Source organism: Halichoerus grypus, chromosome 14 (genome assembly GCF_964656455.1).
Source record: "Halichoerus grypus chromosome 14, mHalGry1.hap1.1, whole genome shotgun sequence".
Taxonomy (NCBI): domain Eukaryota; kingdom Metazoa; phylum Chordata; class Mammalia; order Carnivora; family Phocidae; genus Halichoerus; species Halichoerus grypus.
This window is the reverse complement of record NC_135725.1, coordinates 10908575-10934196: the sequence shown is the minus strand read 5'-3', so window position 1 is coordinate 10934196 and position 25622 is coordinate 10908575. Positions and strand designations below refer to the sequence as shown.

Here is a 25622-nt window from a genome sequence, read left to right as displayed (position 1 = left end):
GGTGTTATGTCAGTGGGTTTCTCCAACTATGAGCAACAATATGCTTATTTATAAAATGAGGAAAATAATACTTCTCTCACTAGGTTCTAAATTGCTAGATCTTACAACTTTTCTATGATGGATAATCCTCTTTTCCTCTCCTCCTTATTACTATCATCATTGTCATAGTTTATGTCATTTCTCTTTAGTCCAGAGAAATAACAAAAAAAGATTTTAACAAGTCAAATATTAGAGAAAACAGTATTTTATATCTGCACAGACCACAATATTCTACACAGAATGTTTAAAACATCATCTAAATGGGCGCCTGTGTGGCTCAATCAGTTAAATGTCTGCCTTTGGCTCAGGTCATGATCCCAGGGTCCTGGGATTGACCCCTGCATCAGGCTCCCTGCTTAGCAAGGAGTCTGCTTCTCCCTCTCCCTCTGCCCCTCTCCCCAGCTCGTGCTCTCGTGCTCCCTCTCAAATAAATACATAAATGATCTTTTTAAAAATAATTTAAAAAATCATCTAAACACATGGCAGAGAACTGCTAGTTGTCCCTCTATAACCATTCTCTTCCTCTTTCTTGATAAGAAAACCCCTGATTTTGAGCTGCACACCTTGTGAAGACTCCATTTCCCAGCTTCCCTCCTAGGTAGGCATATAATTTAAATTCCGGCCAGTAGGATATAAGCAAAAGTGTCAACTGTCTGCTTCTGTGAACCTCTTTGAAAGATAGATGGTGTATCTATCTTTGCTCTTCCCTTCACCCTTCTTTATTCTTACTCCAGTAGCTGCCTAACATGCAAACATGGTGGCTGGAACTTCTACTATCCTAAAACATGAGGGCAAGGGCTATCCCGAAGGGAGGCAGAGCAATAACTAGAAGGAATGTGGGCCCCTGGAAGCTCTGCGGTGAAGAGCCACTATACCAGCCCTGACCATTTCCTTTCTAGACAGGACAAAGCCAGGCTTTGAGGAGTGACAAGAATCAGTGGTAAAGTCAGATGTACCAGATGCTCACACACTTACAACTCTTTTTCTGTTGTGTTTCTGTTTTTGTTTTTTTTCCTACAGCACCTCCATGAGCGCTCTCTCTCTCTCTAGTCAGCCCCACCCAGGCTCAATGTCATGCTGACCCAGAGCCACAACACAGCCTCTGTCTCTGAAAGTGGTCCTCAGATGGACGTTTCCTCTACAAATCCAGTGGCCTTGTCCAAATCAGCTCTCATTCTCAAACTTCTCCTGGCACCTACCTGCTTTGGTAAGATTCATGTAAACAAACTCCATTTGGGGTTTGCCCTTCCATGTCCCAAGTCTCTCCCTGGTACACCAGGGGAATCAGTTATTGGCTTTGTAGATAAAAGGGCTATAGAGGAGCTTATGACTTTTTAAAAAGTCACTATAAAAGCAGGAAATGACAATGACAACAATAAATTGGGAGTGAATGCTGTTTAAAAAGGAAATAGCTGGTATTACATTAATAAAAAAGAAAGCCATTTTTGTGAATCTCTCCTCTGTCCTCTCATCCCCAGGCACGGGCATATCACAGGGCAACTCATTTGGTCATGGTGTTTCTTTTATTTTACCTTTTTAGCTTTTGGTTAAACTACTGAACAGATTAGGAAATGGACAAGCACTTACAATATGCACACAAATCACATTATATGCTTTAATAGGATGTGTATACAGAATCAAAATCCTATCATCAGAATTAGTGGTAGAGAAAAAAAGCTTGAGCTTTGTATGGAGGTTTAATGGTTTTGGCCAGGATACAGACAGACACAGGTGTATTTTAAAAGAAGAGAAAGAAACCCTATGTTTTCTCAGAAAGACAATTTTTCTAAAGAAATAAGGCTTCCAGGGTTCAATATGTATTCCAGAGAAGCACTTGATAGAGTGAACAAAGATCTTCCAATTTGTAACAACTTTAGAGGATGTTAATAAGCTGTCTACAGGAGACTCACTTCAAACCTGAAGACACACACAAACTGAAAGTGAAAGGATGAAAAAAAACATATTGCATGCCAACAGAAGTGGAGAAAAAAAGCCAAGTTTGTAATATTTATATCATACAATACTGACTTTAAAACAAAGACCGTCAGAAGAGACAAAGAAGGACACTACATAATCATAAAAGGGTCAATCCAACAAGAGTATATAACAATAGTAACTATCTATGTACTCAACATTGGACCACCTAAATACATAAAGCAAATATCAACAGACATAAAGGGAGAAATTGAGAGTAAGACAATAATAGTAGGAGACTTTAACACCCCATTTACATCAATAGATAGATTATCTATGCAGAAAATCAATAACAAAACAGTGTCTTTGAACGACACATTAGACCAGATGGATTTAACAGATGTATACAGAACATTCCATCCAAAAACAACAGAACACACACTTTTTTCAAGGGCACATGGAAAATTCTCCAGGATAGATCACATGATAGGCCACAAAACAAGTCTCAATAAGTTTAAAAAAAGTGAAATCATAGAGATATGATTTCATCTTTTCTGACCATAATGATATGAAACTAGAAATCAATCATAAGGAAAAAATACAAACATATGTGTTAAACAGCCAATGGGTCAATGAAGAAATCAAAGAGGAAATAAAGGACGCTAACAAAAAGGCAGAAGATCAAAAAGCAATGGGTTTAATACTGGATACCTAGTTGAAAGTTTCCATATACATATAAAAAGAGCTAAAGAAAATTAACAATCATTTGGGGCACCTGGCTGGCTCAGTTGGTGGAGCATGCGACTCTTGATCTTGGGGTTGTAAATTCAAGCCCCACAATGGGTGCAGAGATTACTTAAAATAAAATCTTTAAGAAAATTAACAATCATTACTTACAAAATAATCTGAAGACCTACCAAATACAGATACTTGAGGTTCATACAGCAGTTTTCTAAAAGTGTGAGGTACCCACAAGAAAGAGCACCACCTAATCACTATTATGGACATGGGGGATATAGGATCTAAGTGTACCCACTGATCAAGTCCTACTTCCTTAGTAGAAGAACTGGAGACTAGTCATTAGAATCCACTGTTCATTCTTGAGTTTGTTACCTATAAAACTCCATTATTGTGTTAATAATAGCTAACATTCATTGAGCTCTTACTGTAGACTGGCACTGTTCTAAGCACTATCCATATATTACCTCATTTAATCCTTAATGAGAGAGGTGCTATTATACTCCCATTTAGCAGAGGAGACCCTGATCAAGGAACCAGCCCAAAGTCACATCCAGAGTAGAGGGGTCAGAATTCAAACTTGGATAAGTCTGAACGTAGAGGCCAATGAAGAAAGTACCATGTTCCATTTTGTGCATGAGCTCATTTGAGTATGCTGGCAGGAATCCATGTTTGCACTCCTTAACTTATGTTCTCTCTCTCCTTCCTACTCCTAAATATAGGCAGTAGAATCTGTGGAAGACAATCTGTAGGATATGTCATCGTCAATGATTTGAAATACTCTCCAAGTCTATCATTAACATCAAATTAAAGTCATGAATTTCTCTAAATCTAACAGAATACTTGACACAGAGAATATAAAGTTTGTTGACTATGAAGTTTGATAGAAAAAATAAAGGAGGCAGAAGAGAAGATGAACTCCGTCCATTATATCCAGAACCCAGCAGTGTGCTTGGCATGCAGCAGGTACTAAAAAATATTGTCTGAAAAATGGCAAAGTGGAAGGTAGGTAAAGAGAGAGGGAGGGGATGGAGGAAGAAAAGAAGGAAAGAGGGAGAGGTCAAGAGAGATGGAGGAAGGGAGGGAGGGAGAAAGGAGAAGAAGGAAGGAAGGAAGGAAGGAAGGAAGGAAGGAAGGAAGGAAGGAAGGAAGGAAGGAAGGATGGAAGGAAGGATGGAAGGAAGGAAGGAAGGGAGGGAGGGAGGAAAGAAGGGAGGGAGGAAAGAAAGAAGAAAGGAGTGGAGAGGAGAGGATGGGAAAGAAGGAAGATGAATCCATGACCATATTATACAAGGATCATAGGCAAGCACCTCCATTCTAATTCCAATGCCATTGTCAGTTATTGGTAAACAGCAGAGGACTGGCAGGGGTATGAGAGGTAACAAGAAGGGTACCTTGAGTTCTTAGCCAGGTCCTGAGTTCTCCTTCCAGAACTGCACCCCAATGCCCTCACCTAGCTTCCATCCCTCTGCACCCATTGGGTCCCAAATTGCTACAGTTACTACTCCCTTCTGGAAGGAGAAAAAAAGATCTTGCTTTGGAGAACAACTGCATCCATTCTTGGTCATTTGGTTTGGGAAAGAATGACAGTCCTCCCAGCTCCACCTAATAAGGGGGAAGGGGCTTGAGACTTTCAGCCTATCCTAACCCCCCCCATGGCCCTGGTGAGTCAATGGGTCAGAGATGGTACAGACCCCAAACAAAATCAAGACTCAAGGAGGTGTTTTTGGTTGTTTCTTTCTAGAAAAGCTTTGTCTCATAGACAGGAGAAAAAAGGAAGGAAGGAAAGGAAAGCAAAGGAAAGCAAAGGAAAGCAAAGGAAAGCAAAGGAAAGGAAAGGAGGAAGAAACTGTTCATCCTCATAGACAAGATTGTGTAAGAGCGAGAAGTCTGGAATCCTGCAGATATTTGCTCCCCCAAAGCGAAAGCTTGGAGAGCCAGAGGCAGGGAGCCTGAGGATGAGAGTGATGCCTTCTCAGGCAGAGCTGACAGCAATATCCAGGTCAAGTGGACGTATCATTTGAGCTGCTGGGGCGAGGTTCACCTGCGGCCACCTCTACTTTAGTTATGTGGGCCAACACATTCCATTTATTACTTAGGCCCGGCTTTGGCTAGTCTTCTCTCATTTGCAGCACAAAGATCCTGACTGATAGAATCTCTCTGTGAGTCCTAGATAGAGATCTTGCATTCTTAAATACAAGCACCAACTCATCAAAGAGTTTTTCTGCATGCTAAAATATAAACCACTGATGCAACTGAGGACTCTAAAAGAATTTAGAATTCCAAATGACAATTTAAACCCCAGGCAGAAACCTGAGCAGGGGCAAGATGAACGGATACTCAGATCTGGATTCCACTCTCACCTGTATAGGGCACACAGACAGGGGCTGACAAGATTTCTTGTCTTTTTTTTTCCCCTATGCACGGACATCTTATACCCAACTCCTGACACATTATTTACCAAAAGAACCCATTATACCTAGTCGGTATATTTTATATTTCTGGTCATTAGTGTTGTCTGTCTTAGATGAAAAACTCTAAGAGAGAAGGAATTCTATCTGCTAAACCCACTTTATAGAGAATGTAACAGAGAAAAGCCGTTGAAACCTGATCAATGTTTTCTCATGTGGCCACTGCTGATCTTACTACTTCAAGCAGATCCTGAGGCAAGGGTATAAAATTCAAACCTTACCTTGAACTCCAATCAACATTTTCCTGGAAGTCTTAAGTTAAAGCCAGGGATTGCTTCTTTCAGAGCTTTACTAAACAGTAGTGATGTTCAAGGTTGAAATTTACAAGACATCTTGGGGTTGAAATGAATTATGCTTGTCTGATGTCATCTACCACTTTTTGGGCAACATATGTTCCCATACACACACACCCCAACCCACACAAATGATTTACACTTAAGATACAATCAGAACGCCTTCCTGCTCTCAACAATTAGGATCAGTAAAGAAATTATTAGATTTGGAATTAGTCTGATACCCATCTTCACTGCTTCTTTCTTGATGGGTGACCTTGGGCAAATTGCTTAACTTTTCAAAATGATCTCTCTCTTATAAATAAAATGTCAATGATAGCACCTGAAAAATACTTCCAAGGATTTGGTAAAAACTGAACAAGGTACTATAATAGATTGCATTGTAAATAAAAAGGCATTTACCCTCTTACTCTTTGCTGAGCTGACAAAACTTTTGGGCAGCTTCTATTTTTTTTAATTTGTATTGTTATGTTAATCACCATACATTACATCATTAGTTTTTGATGTAGTGTTCCATGATTCATTGTTTGCGTATAACACCCAGTGCTCCATGCAGAACGTGCCCTCTTTAATACCCATCAGCAGGCTAACCCATCCTCCCACCCCCCTCCCCTTGAAATCGGAGGGGGAGGACGAACCATGAGAGACGATGGACTCTGAAAAACAAACTGAGGGTTCTAGTGGGCAGCTTCTTGATTCACCCTGTGCATCTTTCTTAGATACTATTGTTCCCTTAGCCTGATGGGTAAAGTAAAATTGATGATATTTAGCAATCCATTTAAGTAGTATTCCAACAGGCCCACCTTAACACTAACCTCTGAGGTTGGGGTTAAAATCCATTTTAAAACTTATTTTTTTGGCTAGAGTTACAAAATCCATTTCAAAATATAAAGCACATACAAAAAAAATACATGCCTTTTTCCTCCAAAAGAATCTTCAAGCCTAGGATGATTTATCATTATCACCCTTCATTTAAAATCATTGTTAAGTGCCAAATTTCTCTGGCAGCTTGGCAAAGCATATGCTTCAGAATTAAGCTGGGTTATCCTATCTTCCTTATATCTCTTATGCCAATAAATTTGACTAATGACCTTGAAATATTAGAACCTCTGACTCTAAATGTAAGTTGAGTCTTTTCCAAAGAAGAAAAGAATTTCAGGTAGCCTATCGATATTCTGGCTCACCACAGAGAGAAAAGCAGTGCACAGAGATTCCAAAGGCCACTTGAGTCACCTGAACCTGGCCAGTCTATTAAATTCCAGCCTTGATGCTAAGAACTAGAGTTGATTTCTGACCCCAATCATAAAGGAAGACCCAAGAGAGGTGCTTTGTTTTGTTTTTAAATAAATAGGATTTGATTCTTTTTATCAATTTTATCACAGTAAAATTTACATAAAATAAAATTCATCAATTGTACAGTTCCAAGAGTCTTGACATATATATATATACTTGTATAATGATGTATGTGTAACTACCACCATAATTAAGATACATAGTTACTTCATGCTTCTTTGTAGAAATGAATGGGACAAGGGGCACCTGGGTGGTCAGTTAAGCATCCGACTCCTGATTTTGGCTCACAGATCATGATCTCAGGATTCTGGAACTGAGCCCCATGTCTGACTCCACACTCAGCAGGGAGACTGCTTTTCCCTCTCCCTCTGCCCCTTCCTACTGCTCATGCTTTCTCGCACTCTCTCTCTCTCTAATAAATAAATAAAATCTTTAAAAAAAAAAAGAAAGAAAGAAAGAAAGAAATCCCTCCTTAAAATGGTCTTTAGTTCCCAATCACCCAGGGCAGTGTTGAGGGGCTTCTTTCAGTACTAGCTGGGTCCACCAATGGTCAAAGTGACCTGCCAAAGGCCAAAGAGGGCCAAGAAGTGGAAGGGCTGAGGATAAGATGCTGGACACCCTTGGCAATGACCATACCTTTCTAGAGATGAAGCCAAAGAATGGCAAAGAGTCCTTGCAAATGTAGTAGGCAAGAGAGAGCCGACTTCTAAAAATGGCTGTCTTTCAGTTCACGTGGGAGAGTAATGATGACTACATATTTTGGAACTCAGACCACTTAATGCTTATACAAAATTGTTTTTCTGACCAACTCTAATAGTAAAAACCAAAGATGGCTCTGAACAACTGAACAAAAGATGGTTTATCCAACATCTCCAAAGCTCTTGCAGGTTCTAGTCTTAAAATGTTAACAATTTGTTCCTTTCCCTTTAGCCAATTAATTCATAAATGCCCTCTACTAAATGTATACATGTTATCATGTGTTTATCAGACATCAACTCTTAGAAACACCAAGTAATGGGCTTCAATCACTGTTTGCCTCCTTTCCAGTAAGTGAACACAAAAACCATACAGGAAAGTAATACGAGGCATTCTCTAAATGTCCTAAGAAAAAAATCCATTCCTCATCCTACTCACTAGAGCAAGAAATAAATAATCCTGAGCTTAAGTTCAGGCTGTGGTGAGTTTTTAATTATTGAGTAGGAAATAACTGCTATGTGGTTGCTTCCTTTTATCTCACCTTGATGAAGCTGTAATCAATACCCCTATATCATTACTACAAATCTGACTCACTACAAAGTTACCTAAATGTAAATAAAAACCATAAATCAGGCACAATTTTATTATAGTCAAAGAAGACCATGTAATTATACATCATTTATTTTCTTCTTATCATTCAGATATAGAAAGGGTGTTGGTAGTTCACAGTACTTAACTTTGAGAATTCTGTGATTAGATCTGTGGAGTTCTAGTTAATTTTTTCTTCCAAACAAAAGGTATGCAAAAGGGAAAAAAAATCTCATTCATTTAAGAAGTGCTTATTGAGAACTATTCTGTGCCAGGCACTGGTTAAAAACTTTGCCCTTCATGGGGCTCGCTGGACATTAGGAAACAGACAAGTATGTGTTTTCAATGCCTGTGACATTTGTGATAAAATGATCTATGAAGAACCAGTTCCATATGGTGCTTTGGGGTGGAGAGAACACAACACCAAAGGAGGACTTAGTAAGAAGGCAATGCTTGACTCTAGCCTTGAAAAATAAGGAAGGACAACGTGGGATGGGGTGGGGCAAGGGGAACACATTTCAAGGAAAGACAGCAGCTTGTGCAAAGGCCCAGCAGTGTGAAAGGCCATTGCACTTGGGGAATTGTAAGCAGCACAACACATCTACGGGGCAGGGTAAAAAATGTAGGCAGGAGTGAGATGTTCCTAATCAGGAAATTTTGCATGCTTTAGAATCTGGACATGAGATCTCATTGTGCAGGTATTTGACACTACCAACAGATTTTAAGCAAGGGAGGGAGAAGTATGGATTTCTGCTTGGGGTGGTTCAGAATGTGAATGAAAAAGAGGAGGTCTGGAGGCAGGGAGACCAGTTAATCGACTATTGCAATAGTTCAAGCAAAAGATAATGAGAATCTGAACTAGGAAAGTAAAAGTAGGGATGGGGAAGAAAGAATGGTTCAGGGAACCTTTAAGTAGCTTTTCTGACAGAACTCAGTGATTAATGGTGCCTTGGGAATAAGGAAGAAGTAGAAGTCTAGGATTATTCCAAGGTTTATAATTTGGGTGATAGGTGATTCACCCAGATAGTACACATAAAAACGAAACGCAATTTTCAGGGAAAATCGGAAAAGTTGCTATTTATACATATTAAATTTGAGTTGCCCACACAGAGCTGTCTATTGACAGCAATCTGGATATAGAGCTCAGTGGTAAAATTTTCATACAGGATATACTTGAACATATTTATCTACTGAAGCAAAATAATTCCCATCATTCTGTAGCATAAACAATGTATGGGAGACTAAGTAATTAGATATTAGCTCAGATCACTATCTCTCCCATTACTCTGGTCCATCATGACTGATCTTAGAGACAAAAAAACACAGATCCAAAGGATGCAGTAAAAACCAAGGTCATTGTAGATCAGTAGATACTTACATACTTATAGGATTAACACTGTCTGGATTCCAAAAACCAGCTGAATATATTCAAGATAAAGCTACAGTACATATTTCAGATTGGGGATTGGCAACAAATAGCTGTAGACTATATTCTGAAAAATAAGAATTTTCACACGTATTGGGGGCTATTTCTAATCCCAGCATCATAGCCGGGTCCGGCTGCATGTTTCTGATGTTTGGTCCTACCCATAACCCCCTCTAGTTGTCCTTGCCTGGCTATCCCATCTAAGGAGCATGCTTCATTTCCTATGAGCACATGGTAAAATTTGTATCTATGTTTTCTCTTTACTTCTTATTGTTTGTCTTCTCCATCAGACTCTAAGTTCCCCCAGGGCAAGGGACCATGTCTAGGACACAAAAGACCCTTAGTAACTATTCTTGAGTGAGTAAATGGTGAACAAAAGGGGTGGCACAGATAGCCAAGAAAAGGTAGAAAAGGATTAATTCCCTTCACCGCCACATTTATGGGTGGTGGGCCTTCTATGGCCTCCCTTCCAGTCAAAACATACTTTTCAGATCTGGATCCCTTGCAGTGTACTCAAGGATGCTGCTAGCGGTGTGTGAGGCTGTAAATAACTCTAATGAGAAGGGCTCAAGTCTTCGTGTGTCTGCCTTGTTTTGCACAGCACTCGGCACACTCCCAAGCACAGATGGGCTCTTCATAAATATTATTGAAGGATGATGACACAGAGGATTATTTAATGCTTCTGCATGGGGTGGAGACAGACCTCGGGCCACAAATATACTTTGAATGTGCTTTACTTCTCAAATCATTTGAACCAAAATGATTTCAGCCTCACAGACTCATCTGCAACTACAAATCAGACACATTCAGAAGGACAAAACTCCAAAAGAATGCCATTTTCAATGCTGAAACTGCATTATTCTGGGGTAAATGGAGTCCTTGTTTCAGTAACACTGTAAGAGTAGAAATTAAAGACCCTGAAAGTCTTCCCTCAGGGAACAACGATTATCTATGAACAATGACATTTTGCCTGAATAATTCATCAGTTTCAAGGGTACAGGCCCCCCCTGATTCTGGAATCCCAAGAGTTTAGGCAAGTGCACCATTTAATGTGTCTCAAGTACTCAGTTGTCATTCTTCTGGGTCCTGGCACTTTCAGGCACATTCCAATGATTTTATTCATTTAAAAAAAATAAAAACTGTAAGGTAAACCATGGTCAAGATAAGATTTTGAAGCTGTATTTATTTTATCTAAGAAGAAAGAAGCTCATAAAGTGTCCATCATGAGAATCCACCTGGGAGCTACACAAAAGATCAAATACCCAAAACAAATCACCACGTCAAAGCCCCACAGGATTCTGGATCCCAACCAGCAAGCATGAATAATCCTTTTAAATGGTCACTTACATATCAGAACAGGCCCTTTGTGAAATTTCTAAGCAAGGCCTCTGGTTTCCTACTGAAACAGAGTTTTATTGGGAGGGAGAGGACAAAGTGAAATCAAGAACTGCCGGGAAATGTCCGGGAGAAAAGAGGACAAATGGTTTTTGTTGTCAGAGTGAAACCTGCCTCTCCTGGCCAGGGTTTGGAAAGTTGCTGGCTATCCCCCAGGAGAGTTGGGCAATATTCTCAACTAGTTTCTCAGGGACCATCTTGATCCAGTGGTAGTTACTGGGCAGATGGAATTGTACACTAGAAGACCCAGTTACAAATCCTGGGTCACTTTCTGATTAGCTGTGTAACCTTGTACAAGTCACTTAACCTCTCTGATACATGGTTCAACATCTTGAAGATGGTGAGAGGCATGCCTTCCCAATTACCCACTAAATTCATGCAAAGATCAAGTGAAATCAAATGTACACAAGTTCTTTCGAAATTATAAAATTCTGTATAAGTGAAAGGTGTTATTATTAAATATGCTATTATTAAATATTTAATAAATTATTAAATAATATTAAGTAACCTACATAGCAATCAGGATCCTGTATGACCCTGAGTCTTCAATGTCTAAAGATGGCTCCATTTTTGCCTTTTTCTCCAGTTTTATTGAATCCTTTTTTTTCTTCCTTTTTAATGGAAGGATATAAGCAAAGGTAAATGGAAAAAAATGTGGAATAGTATACCCTACTCTTTGGTGCCACTAGGCACTGAGTTTGGATTATAGCATGAGCTTGATATCAATATCCCCTGAGGGAGAGAAGTAAAGTGGGGAGCATCCAAAAGATTCTTCCTGGTGGAAGAATCCAAGGTCAAGATACAAAAATCAGTTGTATTTCTAATTGCTAGCAGCAACCAACTGGAAAATTAAATTTATAAAACTATTCCACTTATAATAGCATTAGAAACATAGAAAATACTCAGAAATAAATTTAACAAAAATTGTGTGAGACCTCTACAGTAAACCACAAAACATACATAAGAGAAATTAAACTAGAAAATATGTAAGAGAAAGTAAAGAAAACTAAAATGAAGAGATAAATCATATTTGTCAACTGGAGATCTCAATATTATTAAAATGCAATTCTCCCCAAATTATTCTATAGATTCTACTCAATCCCAATCAAAACTGTCACAATTGGTAGACATTGACAAGTTGATTCTAAAATGTATATAGAAATACAAAAAAAAGCTAGGATGTATCATTTTTTTAATTTGGCCAAGAAGAAAAAAACACTTGGGGGATTCACTTGATTTCAATGCTTACTTTAAAGGTTTAATAATCAAGACAGTATAATATTGGCATAAGGATAGGCAAAAAGATCAATGAGAGAAAATAGAGAATCCTGAAATAGACCCAAACAGATATGGTCAACAAAGGCACCAAGAGGAAAAAAAAATTCTTTTCAATGACCAAGGTTGGAACTACTGGATATAGGAGAGAAGTAAACCTTGACCCCTGCCTTTCACCACACACAAAAATTAATTCAAAATCATCACAGACTGAAATGTGAAGATTAAAACTACAACAATCGTAGAAGAAAACATAGGGAAAACATCTTTCTGACCTTTGGGCAAGCAGAGACTTCTTGCAGAGGACAAAAAGTATATACTAACTATACAAGAAAATATTAATAAATGAAACTTCATCAAAATGTAAAACTTCTGCTCATCAAAAGGCACCACTAACAATATGAAAAGGCAAGCAACAGGCAGGGAGAAAATACTTGCAATACATATAGCTGACAAAAGACATTAGCCAGAATATATAAAGAACTTCTATAAATCAATAACAAAAAACAACCTAATTTTTTAATTGAGCAAATGTATATGAACTGATACATAACAAAAAAGTTACACAAATGGACAATAAGCTTATGAAAAGGAGCTCAACATCACCGGTTATGACAATGATGCAAACCTAAGCCAAAAGAAAAATGAAAATTTCAAAGCACAGAAGGCTTACTTGGCAGGAGACTTGCAGGATATAAATGTGCATTTGGGACTTGTGTTTTAAGGACCGCAATATCTTTTTGGCTTGAGGGCCATGCAAAGGGCTTTTTCCTTCATCCTCATCAAAATGGAACCACAAATCACCATGGTTTGTATGTATGTTTTGTGGTTTACAAACCATCTATCTTTGGAATAGATACCAAAGACTCAAGGAGACTCAGAGTGAGGTTCAAGAGATGTCTCTCCACCCCACCCCATCAGATCTTGCTTTTAATTTCCCTCTTCTAAAAGATCTGCTTCGCAACAACCTGCTGACACCCCAGGGTCTTGACCCTGACTGCTCTCAGAATCAAAGTATACAAAGATCCCCAGGATATAAGTAATGTGGGACTGGTATCTGTGGAGGATATGGAACCACACAGTGATCAGAGCGTGTCGCATCGTCCCTTCAACTCAGCAAGGGTCAACACCCAAATGCTACTCACACTATAGGGAGAGTAGGGTCAGCAAAAGCAGCTGAATGTCAAATCGATACCAAGTGAATTTGAGAGTAAGCATGCCAAAGAATGGGCTCTATTTGTTAAAAGTGGTAAGAGGCTTGAAATGGAACTCCAATTTCAGCCTTAGTCTCTGAGAACCTTTAAGAGAAAGATGAAGTTCCCATTTAAAAGAAAAAATCAAGACCAATTAAATCTATGTGAGGTGGGGAGGGGAACCCACATGGCTGGAGGAGCAACACCCTGAGTTACAGAAGCCAAGGGTTGGGGAGCAGGCCTGGGAAGCTCAGAAGAGCTCGTTAGGACTCCTGAGTTGTTGGCTGAGAACAGAGGTTCTCGGGGGGGGGGCGTGCGCAGCAGACAAGTGCATGCCCTTTATTCTGGCTGCCTGGCACATCTGCCCCATCTTCTCCCGCTCCTGCCTGGACACTGTCTTGCTTCTCATTTGTCGTCTCTACTGAGGCCTGGAGCAGAACAGCCCTGGAACCCATGCCCTGCTCCACGGCTCTAGGAGCCTCATTTGCGCCCCACCCCCAGGATAAGGCCTGGCCAGTGGTCAGCCCAATATCCCATGGGCAGGGGAAAAGAGGAATGGATCCCTCATCCTGCCTTCTCATTCTTCCCACTGAGGCTCCACTTCCTGGGGTGGTGACTGTGCTGTGGGTCCCTCTCCTCATTCTTGTCCAGCCTCATCTCCTCGCTTCTGAGGGTGGGACCAAGGGCAACATGAAGCATGGGGGAGCACTTGAGATTAGAGGGCATGACTAACAGAGGCCTCACCCGGGGAGCTGTCACCTGGAAGCCTGAGCAGCCAAGGGTGTCACATCAGCACTTGAAACTCAGAGTAAGCCATGCAGCTTCCTCGGAGGCCCTTGTCCCCTCTCTGGGTTCCTATGGATCTTACAGTCCCACCACCCCATGTGGAGTAGTACTGCAGAGTCATTGAGACCATGCACTCCAGGGGCGCCTGGGTGGCTCAGTCGGTTAAGCGTCTGACTCTTGATTTCAGCTCAGGTCATGATCTCAGGGTTGTGAGATCGAGCCCCACGTTGGGCTCTGCACTGAGTGTGGAGCCTGCTTAAGATTCTCTCTCTCCCTCTCCCTCTGCCCCAACCCCTGCTCTCTCTCTTTCTCTCTGACGCGCACCCGCACCGCTCAAAAAAAAAAAAAAAAAAAAGACCCTGCACTCTGGAGCTGGAGTGGCTTGGTTAGAATCCCAGTTCCACCCTTGCTAGGCCCTGATCTTGACCAAGTTATTTAACTTCCCTGTACCTCAGTTCCTTCATCTGTAAAATGGGCTCACAGTGTAGTTATGATGACTATCAAGTTTACGGAATGTGCTTACAGCAGTGCCCAGCACAGAGTTAGAAAATCAAAATCAGGGCACCTGGGTGGCTCAGTCGTTGGGCGTCTGCCTTCAGCTCAGGTCATGATCCCAGGGTCCTGGGATCGAGTCCCACATCGGGCTCCCTGCTCCGCAGGAAGCCTGCTTCTCCCTCTCCCACTCCCCCTGCTTGTGTTCCTGCTCTCGCTGTGTCTCTCTCTGTCAAATAAATAAATAAAATCTTAAAAAAAAAAAAGGAAAATCAAAATTAGTAAGGAAAGGGTACTGGCACAAAAAGAGACATATAGATCAATGGAACAGAACAATAAAGAGCTCAGAAATAAATCCATGCTTATATATTCAATTAATCTATGACAAAGGAGGCAAGAATATACAATGGGGAAAAGACAGTCTGTTCAATAAATGATGTTGGGAAAACTGGACAGTTACATTCAAAAGAATGGAATTGGACCACTTTCTTACACCATGCACAAAAATAAACTCAAAATGAATTAAAAACCTAAATGTGAGACCTGAAACCATAAAACTCCTAGAAGAAAACATAGGCAGTAATTTTTTGGCTGTCAGCCACAGAAACATCTTCCATTGATAAAACAAAAAGACCACCTACTGAACGGGAGCAGATATTTGCAAATGACATATCCAATAAGGGGTTAATATCCAAAATATATAAAAAAACTTATTCAACTCAATCATAAAAATACAAATTATCCAATTAAAAGTGGGCAGAGGATCTGAATAGACATTTTTCCAAAGAAAACATCCAGATAGCAATACACACACACATGAAAAATGCTCAACATCACTCACCATCAGGGAAATGCAAATCAAAACCACATGAGATATCATTTCATACCTCAGAATGGCTAGAATAAAGAAGACAAGAAATAACAAATGTTGGCGAGGATGCGGAGAAAAAGGAACCCTCGTGCACTGTTGGTGGGGATGGAAATTGATACAGCCACTGTGGAAAAGAGTATAAAAGGCCCTCAAAAACTTAAAAATACAATTACTATATGATCCAGTAATTCCACTACTGTGTGTTTACTCAAAGAAAATGAAAACACTAATTTGAAAAGATAGGCGCACCCCTATGTTTATTGCAGCATTATTTATAATAGCCAAGATATGGAAGCAACCCAAGTGTCCACCCATACATGAATGGATAAAGAAGAAATGGTATACATAGAAATGGAATATTACTCAATTATTAAATATAATATGATATAATGCTAAGGGAAATAAGTCCACCAAAGAAAAACAAATACCATATGATTTCACTTGTATATGGAATTTAAGAAACGAAAATAAGACACAAACAAAACGCCAGACTCTTAAGAACAGAGAACACACCGACGGTTCCCAGAGGGGAGGTGGGGGGGGGGGATGGGTGAAATAGGTGAAGGGTATCGAGAGTACACTCATCATGATGAGCACTGAATAATGTATAGAATTGTTGAATCATATTGTACACCTGAAACTAATATAAAACTGTATGTTAATTATACTTCAATTTTTTAAAAAAGGAAATAATATTTTGTACTCACTAGAAGTGCTAAAATAAAAGACTGACAAAAAAAAATGAGGCACAGAGATCACATGTCTCTCAAGTTCCCACAGCTAAGAAGTGGCAGAACCAAGAATCAAGTTCAGGCCACATGATTCTTCATGCCCCTGCCAAGTGCACTATACAGGTCTCTAAGTTCCCATACTTCCCACAATTCCCATGGGAGGCGGGGGAGAATGAGCGACAGCTAATGATGAAGGGGACACTGACATCAGAAACCTACCATGAAGTTCTTCACGGTGACATCCTTGCTTACCTGTCCAGGGCCGTGCTGGTGGGCATACTCCTCCCAAACCCTCGAACCCCCATCTGACGGAAATATGGAATGCAAGAGAGGTTGGCAGCAATGATGGCCAGTGAGTCAGAAGGGCTCACAAAGAAGCCATTTCGGCCTAGAATCATATAACGGTCCTGTCAGAAGGAATGGGTGAAAATGATCAGACAGAGGCATCCGCTGCTAGCACGCCATTCCCATAATCATCACAAGCTTCTCTACCGCCATTCCATATTTAAACAACCTAAAACAGCTTGAATGAACCCAGAGGGCATGAGAAACCTTCTTTTAAATTCCTGAGTATTGTAGGGCCCAGGACCTTGACACAGTTAGGAATGTGTCCCACCTGTTGAAATGTGGATGACTATCTCAAGCTTCAGTAGCCTCCATATACTTATACAAGAATTATTGCTGAAATACCTTGTTCCTCAAGATGGCAATTTTAACAAAACCAACCATAAATAAAGATTTATTGCATGAATATTTTTTTAAAGAAATAACCTTTTTATAACATAATGATACCCTGGAACTAAGAAAACTAAAAGCTATTTAATTGCAATACAGAAGAGCCATTAAAAAGAAGAGCAGAGGCAGAACCAGTTAGGGTTCAAATGCCCCATACGTATCAGCCAGCCCCATGAATTCTCTGGCTTCTGATGCTTGGCTTATTATCTGGTAAAAGGGTCAGCAGGCAGGAAATTTTCCTACTTACCCCATCAGCATCAAATGCAGCCCCAAATCCATATTCTCCTCCTTTCATAGCTTCCAGAAGGGTTGTTGCATATGTCAGGTTTGGGTCAGGATGCTGCCCTCCAAAATCTTCCAAGGGAACACAGTTTATTGCAGAATTGGCTGGAGCTCCCAGCTCATCACACAAGACTTTTCTCACGTAGGGTCCCATGACTAAAAAGAGGTAAGTGGCAATATGAAATCTTTGCAGAAACCCCCAAGAGTGTTCTGTTCTGGTTAGAACAAGAAAGACCATTTAATAGCACAGGATAAAAATTCTACAAGCTTTGTCAAGACACAACACAGAGTACTACTTATTTCAGTTACTATTCATTGAGTACCTACCATGTGCCAATTGCTATGCTGGGCATATAGATGTATCCAATAACCAGTTACATAAAATTTTTCTCCAAAACTTTTCTAATATGTTGCCAGAAAGAAACCAACTACTTAATAATGATCCATTGTGTATTGCTTTTTGTGTATTAAAAAAATTTGGCTAAATATAGGCAAAAACACTAAAGGCTCTAGGAATGTTCTTTGTCTCTGCAATCATTTTAACTCTGCCAAGTATATAGTTGGACACTGTAAACCACAGAAGCATATAAAACTAAGCATATTTTGCAAAATAATTGCTAAGAAATTGTATTTTCCAGTTCAACACATTTATGGAGCGCCTAACGTGGAATTCCTATGTTAAGAATAGAAACATCATATTCAAGGGATGCAAATCACACTGATTCTACATTACTGGGCTGGGTCAAATCTACAGGTGAGTGATTGCAGTGCTAAGACTGGTACTATGCAATGGATATTTATAAAACAATTAGATCCAATGGCTTATGAGAAGAAACAACCACAGGTAAAGTTTCAAGAAAGAGGGCAGAATTTCTGGAGGGACTTGAAGAGAGAATATAAATTTGATAGAGATGGGGAGTAGGGATGCCATCCAAATGGAAAGGACATTATGAACAAGGGAATGGAGCCTGAGTTAGAACATACAGCAGATCTGGGGACCAGCATGTAATCCTGTTGGCTGAAATATATGTAAAGCATTGCTTTCCATTTAATTTCCACTAGTACAACACAACCCTCAAACACTGAATATCTTTTGATTTTGCTTGTCCAGCACTTATTTCCCCTTCCTCTAGTTGCAATATTTTGGGTTTCCTTTGGAGAATAAATCCCTTCCCCATCTTAGTTCTTATGGCTAAATCCCACTTCTCCCAAGACTGAGAAGGTGACCTAGGTCTGCCCAATCAATATCCTCCATCCCTCAGCCAGAGTAATTGATTCAGAGATGGACATATAGTATAAGCTAGGCAATGAGGCTCAAAACCAGATATATTGCTTAAAATATTTAGAAAGAGAAACTGTCTTCCCTCTAGGCCAGATGATGCGAGGGCAAGAACCTGAAAAATCCTTTTCTGGGGAATATGATCAGCCCAATAAGAAAGAAAAAAAAGCCCAACCAGATGATCTCAGAGTAAAGCCCATGGAGGATGAGCTCCACACAGGGGCTCAGATCTCCCAACAAAATTTTTAGTGCCTCATTCTTAAATGTGCCAGACAGCCAAGGATCACCAAACTTTTGAAAAATGCAATTAACATGAGATCAAAACAAAAAGAGTAAAGAGCAACCTAGAGGAAACAGAAACTATACAGGGAAAAGAAAACTTTTAAAATATATATCAGCAATATTTTTTTGTAAGTGTACTTTTTCATTAATACTGCAATTAGCATAATTATAGGATATTAAATATTTTCAAATGTAAAGGTCATAAAAAACAATTTTCTTTTTGAAGATTTTATTTATTTATTTATTTGAAAGTGAGAGCAAAAGAGAAAGAGAATGAGCCAGGGGAGGGGCAGAGGGAGAGGGAGAAGCAGGCTCCCTGCTAAGCAGGGAGCCTGATGTGGGGCTCAATCCCAGGACCCTGGGACTATGACCTGAGCCGAAGGCAGATGCTTAAATGACTAAGCCATCCAGGTGTCCCCATAAAAAAAAACTTACAATTAAATATATCATTGGTTTAAAATACAGATGATAGGAGAGGAGGAGCAAGATGGCAGAGGAGTAGGAGACCTAAGTTTCGTCTGGTCCCAGGAATTCAGCTAGATAGTTACCAAACCATTCTGAACACTTACAAACTCAACAAGAGAGCAAAGAAAAGAATAGCAGCAACTCTCTGAACAGAAAAGCAACCACTTTCTGGAAGGTAGGACGTGCGGAGAAGTGAATCCAAGGTGATATTCAGGAAGATAGACCGCAGGGGGATGGGGCCTCCGTCAGCCCCTACCGGCAAGTGATAGAACAGTGGAGCACAAAACCGGAACTTTTAGAAGTCGGCTCCGCTGAGGGACGTCACTCCAGTGGCTAAGCGGGGGATGGAACCCTCGCTGGGACAGTGTGGTCTCAGGACCCTCGGGGTCACAGAAAGACCAGGGGTGCCTGAGTGTGGCACAGCTCCCACGTATCGGAGTGGGGAGCCAGATGCAGAGACGGAGCTGAGGAGTGGGCTCTCAGCTCGGGGTTGCCATAAACCGTGATCCGCGGCACAGTCGGGCCACTGCTCCTCCAGCAGGGATCCAACAAGCAGCAGATCCCGGGAGACTCCCCTTCTTCCCCCGGGAGGAGTGGCGCGGGAGCGCACCGCAGGGATCTGCGGGGTTTGGAGACTCCACACGGGGTCGGGTGCCAGAGATAGAAACGCTCACTCACAGGCCGGGTGAGCACAGAGTGCAGCCAGAGACCGGGGAGACGGGAGTGACTGACTGCTTTTCTCTGGGGGCGCACTGAGGAGTGGGGCCCCGAGTTCTAGGCTCCTCCAGGGCGGAGATTGGGAGGCTGCCATTTTCACTCTCGGCCTCCAAAGCTGTACGGAAAGCTTGCAGGGAACAAAAGCTCCTGAGAGCAAACCCGAGCAGATTACTCAGTCTGGACCGGCAAGGGCAGGGCAATTCCGCCTCCGGCAAAGACATTTGGGAACCATGGCAAAAGGCCCCTGCCCCAGAAGATTAGCAAGAACAGCCAGCCAAGACCAAGTTTACCAATCAAGGAGAATGGCAGAACTCCAGCGCTAGGGGAATATGCACATAGAATTCATGGATTTTTTCCCACGATTCTTTAGTCTTTGAAAGTTAATTTTTTAAATTTTCTTTATTTTTTTCTTTTTCTATTTTTTTTAATTTGTCATCTTTCCTTTTTCAACCAACATCTTATCGATCCCTTTTTTAAAAATCATTTTAATTTTCATTTTTAGAGTCATATTCTATCCCTTCATTGTAGTTAACCTTATTTTTTCTATATATATAAGTTTTTCTGTCTTTAAAATTTTGGGGTACAGTTTCTTCTAACAGACCAAAATATACCCTAAATCTCTAGTGTATGGCTCTGTTTTAGTCTCCTGCCTGATCACATTCTCTCCCTTTTCTTCTTTCTTTTCTAAACCAACTTCTTATCTTATAAATTCCTTTTATAAAATCTCTTATAATTTTCATCTTTACAGTCATATTCTGTCCCTTCATTTTATTTACCTTTATTTTAGTACATATATGTTTTTCTTTCTTTAAAAATTTGGGAGGCAGTTTCTTCTAACAGACCAAAATATGCCTGAAATCTAGTGTGTGGCTCTAATCTATTCACCAGCCTGATCATATTCTTTTTTTTTTCTTCTTTCCCTTTCTATTCCCCCCGTTCTCGGGTCCCTTCTGATTTGTTTAGTGTATATTTTTCTGGGGTCATTGTTACACTTTTAGCATTTTGTTCTCTTATTCATCTATTCTCCTCCGGACAAAATGACAAGACGGAAAAAATCACCTCAACAAAAAGAACAAGAGGCAGTACCGACTGCCAGGGACTTAATACGGACATTAGTAAAATGTCGGAACTAGAGTTCAGAATGATGATTATAAAGATACTAGTTGGGCTTGCAAAAAACATGGAAGATACTAGAGAATCCCTTTCTGGAGAAATAAAAGAACTAAAATCTATCCAAGTCGAAATCAAAAAGACTATTAATGAGGTGCAATCAAAAATGGAGGCTCTAAAAGCTAGGATAAATGAGGCAGAAGAGAGAATTAGTGATACAGAAGACCAAATGATGGAAAATAAAGATGCTGAGAAAAAGAGAGATAAACAACTCCTGGATCATGAGGGCAGAATTCGAGAGATAAGTGATACCATAAGATGAAACAATATTAGAATACTTGGGATCCCAGAAAAAGAAAGGGGGGGGGGAGAAGGTATATTGAAGCAAATTATAGCAGAGAACTTCCCTAATTTGGGGAAGGAAACAGGCATCAAAATCCAGGAGGCACGGAGAACCCCCTCTCAAAATCAATAAAAATAGGTCAACACCCCGACATCTAATAGTAAAACTTACAAGTCTCAGAGACAAAGAGAAAATCCTGAAAGCAGCTCGGGAAAAGAGGTCAGTAACCTACAATGGTAGAAACATTATAATGGCAGCAGACCTATCCACAGAGACCTGGCAGGCCAGAAAGGACTGGCATGATATATTCAGAGCACTAAACAAGAAAAATATGCAGCCAAGAATACTATATCCAGCTAGGCTTCATTGAAAATAGAAGGAGCGATAAAAAGCTTCCAGTACAAACAAAAACTAAAAGAATTTGCAAACACGAAACCAGCCCTACAAGAAATATTGAAAGGGGTCCTCTAAGCAAAGAGAGAGCCTAAAAGTAACATAGACCAGAAAGGAACACAGACAATATACAGTAACAGTCACCTTACAGGAAATACAATGGCACTAAATTCATATCTTTCAATAGTTACCCTAAATGTAAATGGGCTAAATGCCCCAATCAAAAGACACAGGGTATCAGAGTGGATAAAAAAAAAGACTCATCAATATGCTGCCTGCAAGAGACTCATTTTAGACACAAAGACACCTCCAGATTGAAAGTGAGGGGGTGGAAAACCATCCATGCTAATGGACACCAAAAGAAAGCTGGGGTGGCAATCCTTATATCAGACAAATTAGATTTTAAAGATTTTTTTTTTTAATTTTTATTTATTTGACAGAGAGAGAGACAGCGAGAGAGGGAACACAAGCAGGGGGAGAGGGAGAAGGAGAAACAGGCCTCCCGCGGAGCAGGGAGCCCAATGTGGGGCTCGATCCCAGGACCCTGGGATCATGACCTGAGCCGAAGGCAGATGCTTAATGACTGAGCCACCCAGGTGCCCCAGACAAATTAGATTTTAAGCCAAAGACTATAATAGGAGATGAGGAAGGACACTATATTCTACTTAAAGGGTCTATCCAACAAGAAGATCTAACAATTGTAAATATCTATGCCCCTAACATGGGAGCAGCCAATTACATAAGCCAATTAATAACAAAAGCAAAGAAACACATCGACAACAATACAATAATAGTAAGGGACTTTAATAGCCCCCTCACTGAAATGGACAGATCATCTAAGCAAAAGATCAACAAGGAAATAAAGGCTTTAAATGACACACTGGACCAGATGGACTTCACAGATATATTCAGAACATTCCATCCCAAAGCAACAGAATACACATTCTTCTCTAGTGCTCATGGAACGTTCTCCAGAATAGATCATATCCTAGGTCACAAATCAGGTCTCAACCGGTACCAAAAGACTGGGATCATTCCCTGCCTATTTTCAGACCACAATGCTTGGAAACTAGAACTCAATCACAAGAGGAAAGTCGGAAAGAACTCAAATACATGGAGGTTAAAGAGCATCCTACTAAAGAATGAATGGGTCAACCAGGAAATTAAAGAAGAATTTAAAAAATTCATGGAAACAAATGAAAATGAAAACACAACTGTTCAAAACCTTTGGGATGCAGCAAAGGCAGTCCTAAGAGGAAAGTATATAGCAATACAAGCCTTTCTCAAGAAACAAGAAAGGTCTCAAATGTACAACCTAACTCTACACCTAAAGGAGCTGGAGAAAGAACAGCAAATAAAGCCTAAGCCCAGCAGGAGAAGAGAAATAATAAAGATCAGAGCAGAAATCAATGAAATAGAAACCAAAAGAACAGATCAACGAAACTAGGAGCTGGTTCTTTGAAAGAATTAACAAGATTGATAAACCCCTGGCCAGACTTACCAAAAAGAAAAGAGAAAGGACCCAAATCAACAAAATCATGAATGAAAGAGGAGAGATGACAACCAACACCAAAGAAATACAAACAATTATAAGAACATATTATGAGCAACTATTTGCCAGCAATTAGACTATCTGGAAGAAATGGATACATTCCTAGAGAAGTATAAACTACCAAAACTGAAAGAGGAAGAAATAGAAAACCTGAATAGACCCATAACCAGCAAGGAAATTGAAGCAGTAATCAAAACTCTCCCCACAAACAAGAGCCCAGGGCCAGATGGCTTCCCAAGGGAATTCTACCAAACATGTAAAGAAGAATTAATACCTATTCTTCTGAAACCGTTCCAAAAAATAGAAATGGAAAGAAAACTTCCAAACTCATTTTATGAGGCCAGCATTACCTTGATCCCCAAATCAGACAAAGACCCCATCAAAAAGGAGAATTACAGACCAATATTCCTGATGAACATGGATGCAAAAATTCTCACCAAAATACTAGCCAAGTGGATCCAACAGTACATTAAAAGGATTATTCACCACGACCAAGTGGGGTTTATCCCTGGGCTGCAAGGTTGGTTCAACATCCACAAATCAATCAATGTGATACAATACATTAATAAAAGAAAGAACAAGAACCATACGATCCTCTCAATAGATGCAGAAAAAGCATTTGACAAAGTATAGCATCCTTTCTTAATTGAAACTCTCACAGTGTAGGGATGGGGGGAACATAGCTCAATATCATAAAAACCATATGTGAAAACCCCACAGCAAATATCATTCTCAATGGGGAAAACAGGTGTTCAGAATTATTTGATAGCTATCTAGCTGAATTCCAGGGACCAGACGAAACTAGGGTCCCCTCCTCCACCATCTTCCTCCCTTCTCCTCAGTAATATTTTAATAGCAACCAAGAAGATATAGTAGAATGGCTAAAATTGAAAACACTGACAATACCAAGTGTTGGTGAGGACATGGAAAAACTAAAGTCATCATACACTGCTGGCAATGCAAATTGTACAGCCACTTTGGACAAAAGCTTGGCAGTTTCATATAAAGTGAAATATGTACTTGTCCTGTGACTCAGCAATCCCCGTCCTGGGTATTTATCTAAGACAAATGCAATCATGTAACCCATAAAGACTTATTCACAAATGTTAACAGCAACTTTGTTTGTAGTAACCAAAACCTGGAAATAACCATAATTATATCAACTGATGAGTAGATAAACAAACTATAGTACATTCCTACAATGGAATACTACTCGGTAGTAACAAGAAATCAACACTGATACATTCAACACCATGATTCTATCTCTAGAATTTTATGTGAGTGAAAGAAGCCTGAAGAAAAGGGCTTTACATATTTTATGCTCCATTTAGATGGCTTTCTGGAAAAGGCAAAATTATGTAGGCAAAACCAGATGAGTGATTGCCAGGAGCTAGGGATTAGGATGAGGGGTACGACTACAAAGGGCCACAAGGGAACTTGCTGAAGTGAGGGAAATATTCTATATCTTGATTGTCACAGTCATTACATGACTATATATGTTTGTCAAACCTCCTAAAAGATGTCAGTTTTACTGCATATAAATTATACCTCAGTAAACCTGACTTACGTTAAAAATATGACATTCATGAAACATGAAATAGGGCACTATTCATAAAAAAAGTTGTGCTGTGAGAAAATACATTTTACATGGCTCAGCAGTGTTCTGATAATGTAGACACTGGATACTGATCTCACCAAAATTATGATATAATTAGTTGAGAGAAGTGTGCTTGGATTGAGTGAATGGAGAGGGTAAAAGAGAGCTACCACCTCATCTTCCATCATATAATGTCAGTAATGCCCAAACTGAAACTCAACAAGGAGAAGTATATTCATAGTATTTAGTAATAGGGAGATAAATACTTAAAAGAAAAAAGTTTAAAATGTTAAAAAAAAAAAGTTGCCTCTGTAGGAAACTGGGGGGAGTTGGGCCTAGATTTTGTTCATAAGAAACTTTGAACTACTTGACTGTTTAAACTATATGCGTGTACAGTGATCAAAATAGATTTTTTGGTGGGGGGGGCACCTGGATGGCTCAGTCGGTTAAGCGTCTGTCTTTGGCTCACATTATCTCAGGGTCCTGGGATCGAGCTCCACGTTGGCCTCCCTGCTCAGTGAGGAGTCCTCTCCCTCTGTCCCTCCCCTCCACTCATGCACTCTCTCTCTGAAATAAATAAATAAAATCTTTTAAAAAATAGATTTTTTTAAATGACTACAGTTAACTATCCATTCAACACTTGAATAGGCATAGTCTCCAACTCAT

At 40.0% G+C, this 25622-nt stretch overlaps 1 protein-coding gene across 1 annotated transcript in view; it reads right to left on the bottom strand.

Annotated features, from left to right (window-relative positions):
- PGM5 (phosphoglucomutase 5) overlaps nucleotides 1-25622 on the bottom strand; it is a 194989-nt gene that overhangs the window by 134113 nt on the left and 35254 nt on the right. The window contains exons 5-6 of the mRNA XM_078062323.1: nucleotides 17184-17374; nucleotides 16454-16608 (exon numbers count right to left, since the gene is read on the bottom strand). Coding sequence (XP_077918449.1) covers nucleotides 16454-16608; nucleotides 17184-17374 — 346 coding nt within the window. The remainder of the gene's footprint in view (nucleotides 1-16453; nucleotides 16609-17183; nucleotides 17375-25622) is intronic.